Genomic DNA, 10,879 nt, shown 5'->3' on the forward strand with positions numbered 1-10,879 from the left:
AGGACAAGTGGAGTGACGTGTCTTGAGAAAACACTGCGCTCATAGGCGGTGCTATGATGTCAGGAGTGAGATTTAACCGTGTGTGAGGGGGTTTGTGGGGTTGGGGGGGGCTTATGAATAGTACAGTTTTCACCTTGATGAATTCAATAAATCTAATTCAGCTGTGAGCACTTGAATGCAGTAAAAAAAACTCCACAATGACATAATTATACGCTGACACCTAGAGCACCTGAGGCTAAGGTGCAGTAAGGTTTAGTTCGCATCTCTGAGTGGGTTTGTTTTCAGTGTATAATTTGCATGTTGGAACAACCTGTACGAAACAGTCAGTGATGCACAGCCACCACACTGATGTCCTGGTGTGTCACCTGCGTCATGGTCTCCCTCATGTAGCTGCTGTCATCTCGCAAGGTCAGCAGTGCAGCAGGAATGATGAGCCTACACTGGAAGGTCTTTGTCCCAGTCATATGTATTCATGAAGGACAACGGATGGAAACTATCCATGCTCCACACATAGCGTGCAAAACGTTGACATGCACACACACCTGCAAAACATTCTTTTTATATTTACATTTTATGTTTGGCAATAATTCCTCTCTGAGCCAGCCAGTGTGCATGAGCAACCGTCTAACTTGTCATTGTGGTCCCAGAACCGTGCCAAGCTGTCACTCCTTGCTTCAGTACTAATGACAGTTTTCATCGAGAGAGGCATGCGTTTCAAGGTATGACTTTAACTTTACGATTCAGCTCCTCCACGTTGCTTGGACTTGGCTTTTTCACGTAATGGTTTTTCACTTTGTTTGAGTCAGGTTTCATGCCCTCTGTACTAATGATATGGCCAAAGAACTGTACATCCGACTTGCCTGCCAAAATGACACTTTGCTTTGCTCAGCTGCAAGCCACTGTCACTTATGACACAAAACAGCATTTAAACAACTGTCCTGCTCCTCCTCTGTGACCTTTCAGCAGTGTTGACATCTGTTTTTGGAGCTGGCATGATTATGAATGACAGCTTTTGATGGCACAATCTACCTAAAAAGTTTAGAAACATTGTCAGTTTGTCTGCAGCGTGTACCTCTCACACTTTACTGCTTTGTTCAGATGTTTGAGATCGACACAAACCTGCACTTGGTCTTTTCCTCTTGAATTCTGTTTGACAGGCTGCCTCAGAATTTCCCTTTGAACCTTTTGTTCCCTGCTGGACAGTGATGTGTTTTCCCATGTTGTCTGTTACAGTGAGAACAGGAAGCAGGGCATTTTGACTCATTGTATCCCTGCTCTCTCTGCAGTTGTCCATCGTTGCTGGTCTTTTTTTATCTCAGAGCCGTCATCCCTCTTGTTACACCGAGTCCCTTGCACAGTCCGCATGCAGACTCAAGTTCGGCTGCTCAATTTGTCCGCTCTGCTGGGCTCGGTGAATATCCCTTGCCAAGCAGAAGGTCTGTCTAGAACTGTAACTTTTGGAAACTGTTTGCTGGAAAACTGTTTCTTCTCAGAGTCACAGCCTGATTGGTCCTCAGCATTACTGTTCACAAAAGAATCCTGCTTCTGCATCTTTTCCCATGGCAACGAGAAGCGTGTCAACCTGCTTCCCCACTGTCCTTGTCTCGCTTTGATGCCACTCGAAAGCAGTCAAAGTGATGGCACAGCAATGGGCATTCAGCCAGATTGGGGAAGTCAAACAGTTCTGGTGGTCCGAGCTTTTCCATTCCTTACTTTGCAGGAGTCCAGTCCCCTGAGGCAGAAGAGCAGACGATGTTAGCATCTTTGCACACTTGAGTGCTTACCTGTGCAGGAAGCTCAAAGGGTGCATTTCATTGTGCCTTATCGATGTCTACAGAAGACTTAGACTTTTACACTTAGCTTCAGCCAGAGAAAATGTTGGCTTTAGCTTTTGTTTGCTATGTAAAAGAAATGATGCAGGTAGTCTAGGTTACCATACATTCTAATTAAAATTATACATGAATTATTAGTGAGTTTATGGAGCCAGAAAGGTGACAGTGGATCTTGGCACCGTAAAATAAAAACTGCCACTGGAAACGTAGCATGACCTGAGAAAGGTGATACTGAAACTGGAACATTTGATGATGAGACTAATGACAAACGTCAGTCCTACTCAGGTTCTATTTTGATCTGTTTTTCAATGACAATCTTCTGATTTTTTTTCTACATGTTACTATTATTATTATTATTATTTATTACCAATCAGCCACAACATTAGGACTTGCCTTCTTATATTGAAGAGGTCCCAGTTTTGCCACCAAAACTGAAGCCCTGAAGCATCAAGGCGTGGACTCCATCAGACCTCTGAAGGTGTGCTGTGGTATCCGGCACCAAGCTGTCAGTAGAAGATCATTTAAGTTCAGTAAGTTGCAAGGTGGGGCCTTCATGGATCTTACATGTTTTTTCCGCACATCCCACAGATGCTCGAGTGGATTGAGTTCTGGAGAATTCGGAGGCCAAACAACACCTCGAAAAAGGTTTGAGGAACACCACACTGGTTGTGGTGTTCCTCAAACCTTTTTTTGCAGTGCAGAAATCTGCACATATGAGAAAACGTCACTCACTCCTCTGCTCTGCAGCTATAGACAGACTGTTTTTCAGTCTCAGATGCGCAAAGCGGCGCACAGTACAGACCGAGTTTCCTACCACTGTTGTCATCTTCACACCCAGCACCCACATTGTGTAAGCAGGAAATGAAACTCAAGTTGTTAGACACCAGTGATCCATACATGGACCCTCAATAAGAATCTGCCCTGAGTGGCTTCGGTCATTTTAAGCGTGTCCGTGTGCACAGTAATGTCACTGTAGCACACACCATGGGTTATATAATCATCTGAACTGTGCGTGTGACATTTGGGATGAGAAGAAGAAGCCAGAATATTAATTAAGCCCAGATCCTCAGCAATTATGTATGCATGTCGGGAGGTTAAAATAATGCTTGAAGTTAAGCTGCTGTGCCTTCAGTGCTTTCTTGAATTTCTTTCTTGTTGTTTCCAAAAATCCTACAGATTTAAATTCTTTAAATCCAGTTTTTCTTTTCTGGCTGTGGTTTTGTTGTCTGAGGACGAGCCAGCAGGTGGTGACCTGTTCACATTTTTCCTTCACTCTGCACCCGCTGAGCTGCTCTCAGTGAGGCGTGTCACCTCACATATGTTCTCATATCGCTACTTTCAAAAGTGATCCAGCAGTGATTCATCTAATGGGGGGATGTTTAAACTTTTTCCAAAGAGGGACAGATTTGATAAAGCAAAAATGCCCTGGGGTCAATAGTTCCTTCTGACATTTTTTTAAACCACAAGAGTTACGTGTAAATATACACTGTTATAAAATAATTTTCATTGTCACAATTGACTATGTAACCAAATATAAGCCACTCAGACAGATGTGAACAACTCTAAAAACACAATTCTGCCTTTCATTCATATCTGGAGAGTCAGATAACATTGAACAAACTGTATGGAATACCTTAAAATTTCATGAGTTTGATAAATATCTTGGCCTCATGACCATTTTAAACAGGGGTGATAAGTAATGCAAAGTTGTCTGTTATCATTAAAGTTTAAAGCAAGTGAATTTTAATCATCTTTAACAAGATCTTTTAGAAAGTAATAGTGTGTGTCACATCTGCATGTACATAACATCAACAGTTATAATTAAATCTTATTCAAGAGTTTAATAAAATAAGTGGCATAAGTCCAAGTGCACAAGTGTGCTTTTGGCTTTTCACTGTTAATAATGACAAATGTTACCGTTCAAAACACTCAATTTCAGATTGAAAGAAGGGTGATACTGAGATCTAGATAAAGAGGCCAGGTGTGGTTTGAGGGCAGTGGCTGCTCCACAAACAGAAACAAATAAATTTGTTCCTCTGGTTTGGCCTTTGAGACGTTGGAGGTCAACCAGCTCCTCTGTTACGTTCATGTTGTCGTCAACTCTTAAGAAAATCAGTAGCTGTGCAGTGTGAGATACATCGATGCTTTCATCGCAGATTAATGAGAAACAATCAAAAGCCACTTCACTGTCCCCCAGTTGTCTTTGAATATCTGACAATATGTTCTCAACTCTCCACAGCGTTACCAGGCAAACATTCATAAACTCCTGCAAATGTTCTCCACCATTTTCATGACACAGGCTTTGACAAATGCACTTTCAGTAAAAGGTTTGTGATGTTTAGCTATTAAAATGGCCACTTCGTAGCTTGCCTTGGTGGTATTTTCCTTCGACTCACAGAATCGTTGTTGTGATGCCAGAGCAGCTTGGAGTTGCTTCACCTTTTCTGCGCGGTCACTCCCCGTAGGTGTTAGCATGTTTAGTCTCTTTACGTTGAAAGCCTCAAACAAGGCAACCGTCTCTTCACAAATTAAGCAAACACAATTGTCTTTTCAGTGATTGGCCCCCAGGCCGGTCTCGTGGAAGTCAGTACAGACTGAGGAGAATGAAAGCAACCTCCTGACATGGTTGTAGTTTCACTTCTTCAAACAGAACCACACTCAGCTAGAGAGGTCATAGTTACAAAACATGTCTAAGTTTGTTGAAATAATTTTTATTGGTGTCTGTGGTGTCAGGATGTTAGCATTTTCTGTGAGCGGTTGATCTATGACAGGAAGTGAGGGGTGCAGCATATGGTTAGTAAACACCACAAGCTGAGCGACAGTAGATCATTTTGCACAAATGGTTAATTAATTTAAATAATTAACTTCATAATTTACACTCTGTTGGTAAATGTTAGCATATCAGTTAAAGTTAAATCACTGTATGATGTAAATACATAAATTCAATGAAACAGTATATCAGTTATCACAACATACAACAGGTATTAAACAACATTACGTGCTATTTACATGTGTTATTTTGTACCACCAGGTGATTTTTGTTCCTCTAAAGAGACCTTCCATCTGCTAATGTCTGTTTCTATTTCCTGTTTGACTTTCATGCGAATAAAAAAGGAAATAAGTGGTTTGGTTCAGCATAGTGACACATTTTCACAACATGAGGATATTTTAATGGAAAAATACATGAAAATCTCTGAAAATTAGTGAAGTACAATAAATAAGAAATGTAAGATCACGTGTGATTGCTGATTTGGAGGATTTGTGTGAAGGTGCAGCTTCACCAGTATTGCTGCCGCCGTCTTGAAGACCTGACACGAACAGCTCGAATAACCTGAACAAACACAGAAAGAGACAAAACAGTGAAGAATAAAACCAGTTCTGAGATTTACTCAACTGGGAAGAAGATCATTTCTTCTGCGTCTGTTAAAAAAAAAAAAAATCAGTGGTGGGATGCACACATTGTGACATGAGAGGAAATTACATCTCAGAGCTGGGGGTTGCTCACCTACGCTCTGGCTACGAACATGAATAATCAACTGCCTTCATTTTGTTGAAAGTGTCAGATTCCCACAGTGAGACAAACACCATCTCCCATCTACAGAATAGAAAGATTTCACGCTACATATAAATAAATATCTATGACACACTTATCTTTGATCATTTACAAAATTGAAAAAAGGTGTAAAAAACACTTCCAATAAAAGACTTTCTGTCGGGTTTGTTTTTGTTTGTTTTAATTTATATCTCTGCTTTACTGTTCTATCAACTTTCTCAGACACATGGTTGGTGAATAAAGGCAGTAAGTCTATTTCGGTGTTCCTCAAGGCTCCATTTTCGGCTCTAGCAAATTTTAAATTTTTGAAGTTTACCCAAGAAGAACAACAACATCCATCGTTTCAGTGAGTGCCCCGAAAATGACCTATATCTATCTATTTTCAAGTCAAAGTAAGTTGTTAGTTTGCTAACAAGTAAAGCTATCAGTCCATCAGGAAACTGTAAAGCAGACAGTGCTGAGGCACAGCAGCAGGAGGACATCAGAGGGAAATATGGTCCAGTTTCACACAAATCAGTTTTTAAAGTTGAATTTTTGCACTTTATAAAGTAATGTTTGAGCACAGTAATCACTGAGTACCAGACCCAAGAAACACTTGCATTTCACTGGATTAAAAAAATAAAAATAAAATTAGCATATGCCCCCGATTGCAAAATGAATCATCAACATTTTCTTAAAGTCATTTGCCAACAAATTACAAGCTCTGTTAAAACAACTTTTTTGTCATTGTTTGGCTACATGGCGCCATATCGATGACAATCAGAGTAAGACATAAGTGATTTGAAAAGAAAAATCTACTTTGATTTCATGAGGACTTTAAAAGTCTTTTGACATATTCCTCTTCCACGTTTTATTCTAATTTTCATTTACCGCTCATCTATCTATAAAGCGCTTTGATCATGTGCTCAGTAAATTAAATATCTTGACTTGATCATATTTCCTGTGTTCATACAGTGTGTGCAGACAGAGTTTATTTACCCAAATGCTGAACAGAGATAAAATGATTTTGATGAGGCCCACTGCAGCATAACCCATAATGCTCCACAAGACTGGCAAGTTCTCAACCTGTTTGTCACAGTGCAGGTTGGAGTGTGTTGTGTTCACTGGGTTTGTGGTTGTCGTCAGGTGTGTCTGGGTCGCACACGCTGCATTTAGACAAAAGACAGAAATAGAAGAAATCAATGCAGACGTGAAGAATAAGCCATAAATCGCAACAATAACTGTTGAAATTCCACAAAATTCCCTTGCTGAAATGATATTTTTAACCTGGAATAATTTTACCATACAGAGGTATGTTTGGGTGTTGGAAGATGACTGAGTTTGAACGCATGGTTGAATGTGTATGGAAAATGGATAAATGTCACAGTGGAAGGGAGGATGTTGTGTGTGTCTGAGCTCTTGGATGAAAGCGTGTTTCCTGCTTTTTGATGTGGCTCCGCACCTTCTGTGACTGTTTGTGGAAATGAGGTTAGACGGGGCAAATATATGTGAAACTCTTTTAGTCAAATGCGATTAAAACTATTTTACACTGACGAGGTTCTCAGTTTTGATGCACCTTCAAAAACTGTAACAAACCTATGTTAACCTACCAAGCCTTAATTTCTGAACATTTGTCATGTCACGTTAAACCCTTTATTCCTGTCAGACTGTGGTAGTTGGTTAAAACAGCATATAACTGTTCAACAGAATTTAATTCCAATCTTGTGAGTCTTTGTTTTCTTATTTACAGTTCCTGAAGATCTTTGAAATTGTAAAATGTGATGACACACTAAGAAAAACCTGCAGCTACCACAAACATCTTGTCACCGAGTTAGAAATTCAAAATTTAGAGTTAAAAATAAACAAACGTCAATATACTAACTTAGTCAGTTAAGCATCATATATTAAATACAGAGGAAATTAAACTCAAAGCTTACCATCAACAATCAGGTCGACTTTGAGATTCATATTCCGACCACCTACATTTGCACTGATGGCACATTCATAGCTGCCCGAGTCTTCAGGAGTCACACTGGGGAGCAACAGACTGTAGTTCTCTCCAAACCTGGCCGGCCGAGTGAAGTTGTAGTGCTGCGTGGCTTCAACACCTTTACCTCTCCTGATAATGCCATGTTTTTTATGGTTGTTGAACTGTTCAAAGTAACAACCAAAAGTCATTTTTATATATCCATATAAAAGGGAAATGAAAGTCACTGACATACATGATGACACAAACTGTCTATCAGAGCTTAGGTTTAGTAGCATTTAAACCCTGAAATGGTTCTCTGACCTTGTACCATGTCACTGACAGGAAATTCATGCTGTCAATATCAACACCGGGACACTGCAGTGGGACATCTTCATTACAGTTTGCACGAGTTTCTGATGGACTCTGGGTTGCGTAATGCACCAACAGCAGCTGAGATGATCAAACACAGTGTGCAGAGATTTTAACTGTTTTCTAATAATGTGCACATCAGCAGTAAACTAAACTGCTTCTGGTCATCTAGGCCAAAATTATTGAACATTTACAGTATAAATGAATTGAATTGAATATGAATTGTATAGAAGTCAGACTCACTTTAATGAAGAATACCTTCTGAGACATCTTTTATACTCCTGCCACTTGAATTAGCTGTAGCGGTGTTTACTTTTTCACTTCACCAGAAATGTGATCACACGTCTGTGCAGTTTCCTGTAAATTTCGTGCATGTTTGAGTTGGTGGCATTATCAGGAGGCGTTCATTACCTGAAGAAATATGCCACCGTGTGGTTGTTGAGAGAAGTGCAGATGAGAAGATGAGTTACAGCAAACTGTAGAATCCAGAGCTTTTTGGAGGTCTTGTCCCACAGAAAGGACTTAAAAGTCAAGATATTTTGGCCTCTGCAGGTTCAGTTTTGACTGTTATTAAAATTTGCTTCTTGTTATGTGTCTATCATTGGTTTTCTGACTGTTGGTCATCCCTTCAGTGTCTGACCAAGGATTTTTCCCTTGTCAAACAGTCCCTTCTGAAAAACATATGATCGTTCACTTGAAAAGACTCACAAAAGCAAGAGCTCCACACAGCTGACGGAGCACCGAGCGAGGTGGGTGTGAGTGTCGAATTTGTGGCTTTCGGGGAAGTTACAGAAATGGTCGCACACAGCTCCTCCCTAATCCGGCATGGGAAAGGTGTGGGGGAGTTGGATGGATGTTATGAAACAATTTTTGATGCAAAACCGTACTGCAGGGTGTGTCAGTGCAGTGTGACATCACTGTTTACAGGTGGAGAGTGAAACAAATTTCAACCAGAGAGGGGTGTAAACAGACAAACGATAAGACAAGAAGGCAACAGACAACAGTGGACATGCGTGAACGCTGTGCAATACACAATATGATGAAAAGATTGTAATAAAAAAGGACAACAGATTGGTAACTAATGACTAATTTCAATGCGACAAACGTCTGGATTTGCTGGGTGTTATGCAGTAGGTTGGTGAGATGCTTCTCCAGGAGATTGAATAGAGGCTCACATCAAACACTCACACACATACACACACACATGCTCTTATGAGGTTAGCTCATCCTGTTGTTTTCATCGCAGGGAACTCCCCATTGTCTCCCCTCAAACATATCATTTGTATGTGTGGCTCTTGTTGACAAAGGAGGTCGATATATGGTTATTAATAGCAGAGTGGCTTTATGGAAAAGGGAAGAGTGAGGTCTTTGGATTCCACCATCTGCATCAAACAATGCTTCATTCAGCAGCAGCTGCCACAGCGAGCGCAGAGACAGAGAAATTTACTGATTTTACCACAGATCATCGGTGGAAATGAGGTTTTTTTTTTGGTCCACTTCCTATTGGACACAGACTGCAGCTGTGAGAGGTTTTAGATTTATGACAGTGGATAATCTCAACATGAGAAATAAACAGAAAAGCATAAAAGTACATTTATATATATATATCTATATATATATATATATCTATATATATGTATTTAGATCGATAGATAGATATATCTTTCACTCACATGTTTGTCACCGCAGATGTTCTGATACTCCAGTGCGTTTAGTGAAGCATCTTAATCAAGCATGAAGGAATTTCGCAGGTTTACAAACTACGTGTTGTAAGGAAAGAGTGTGGGGCCATTAACTTCAGTGAAACTGCTGTAAGACCCATCAAAGTTGTGATTCTCTATAGGTTTAATTGTCGGTGTAAATGTGTGTGAGTGCATGTGCGATGTTGCATGTATGTGTGTTTGATACTGGCTGAAAGCATTGCAGTTAAAGGGTGTTACACGCCACAGTAAATCCCAGAGGTTGTTAGCACGCCCAGCTGCTAGCGTAGGTCTGCATGTTTCTGTCAGCGAGGTTGTTCACTGCTCACTCTTTCGCCTCTGATTGAGGAAATCCTCTGACTGTTTGCTCTGTGTGCTGAAATGAAACATCCCAATGGTTCCGCCGTCTCTCCCACAGGTCCTGTACATGGAGACTTTCCCATGAAGCCCGTGCATGTTTACTGGGCTTTGACAGATATATAGCTCTTTGATGGACCATAACAGTACCCATGTTTCTGTGCTGAAGAGGCTGATACATGATATTTTGCGATAATTCTAACATTTTTTTTAGTTTAACCCACAGTTTTATTGTTGTCATGAGGAAAATCTGCTAAAATGGTAATTTTAAACAATTCCAAAAAGTCTAAACTGAAAGCGAAACAAATCAAATCCTTTGTAGTTAAGTTCGCTACACATAAGATCTTTATTGTCCCACAAGAGGAAATTATTTTGCAGTAAGGAAGCATAAAAACATAAACCACAAAGACAATAAAAACATAATAGGACAACTGAAGTCATTAAAGGTTCTGGTAAGGCACAAAGCAATACAGACTGCAATAAAAGATTAATGTTATAAAAGACAAATTGCAACAATAAGAAGAGGGACTGGCTAACAAAGAGTCAGTTTGTGTTATATTCTAATTAAGAGCCTTTATTACACCTCGAGTGAATAACCTCTGATTTGGAGAGGATGTCACACTCCTTAAAGAAGGGATGGCTCACATTTTCTCTGAGATTTGTCGATTAAAAATATCTGACAAAGGAGGCTGCTGAAACTGTTGGTTTTACTCATGTGCCAGCTGAGGCACATTTTACACATTTAAATTCCTGCACCAACCAGGACGAGGACGGATTCCAAACACGATCAGCCTTCTGCCAACATTAAAAACATTCAACTTCCCCTGGAAATCTTTGCTGCACTTTCTTTGCTGCCATTAATACCAACCACCATAACAAGGTGTAAGGTAGAGTGACAGGCGTAAAACTAACTCTGGAAAGCAATACTACCTATAAAAAAATCATAAATACACAACTCAGCTGCAGGACATAAAAGCTGTTTTTAGTAGCTTTCCTCAGGAACCTCCATTAGATTAACAGCAAGAAACTTTAAAGAGACTTTAACCAATACTTTTAACTCTGGGTCACATGACTACATGTATGCGAACGGAGTCACTCGTCGTGATGAACCTACATTGGA

General features: G+C 40.1%; 1 protein-coding gene across 6 annotated transcripts; it reads right to left on the reverse strand.

The window, feature by feature from the left end:
- Positions 1-3,180: 3,180 nt before the first annotated feature.
- LOC124063869 lies at positions 3,181-8,085 on the reverse strand. Of its 6 annotated transcripts, none has more exons than XM_046397955.1 (6): positions 7,946-8,085; positions 7,655-7,783; positions 7,302-7,515; positions 6,451-6,530; positions 5,114-5,163; positions 3,181-4,594 (listed from the first exon to the last, which is right to left on the reverse strand). In XM_046397955.1, coding segments are annotated over exons 1-6 (501 nt in total). In that variant the 5' UTR covers positions 7,973-8,085; the 3' UTR covers positions 3,181-4,593. The 6 variants fall into 6 exon arrangements, 4 of the variants coding, with proteins under 4 accessions (XP_046253911.1, XP_046253909.1, XP_046253910.1 ...); XM_046397953.1 differs by having other exon boundaries at positions 3,191-4,594; positions 6,364-6,530; XR_006844166.1 differs by lacking the exon at positions 3,181-4,594 and adding an exon at positions 5,338-5,427 and having other exon boundaries at positions 4,909-5,163.
- Between the last annotated feature and the right edge of the window lie 2,794 nt (positions 8,086-10,879).

The sequence above is a fragment of the Scatophagus argus genome, chromosome 8 (genome assembly GCF_020382885.2).
Source record: "Scatophagus argus isolate fScaArg1 chromosome 8, fScaArg1.pri, whole genome shotgun sequence".
In the NCBI taxonomy this organism is placed as follows: domain Eukaryota; kingdom Metazoa; phylum Chordata; class Actinopteri; family Scatophagidae; genus Scatophagus; species Scatophagus argus.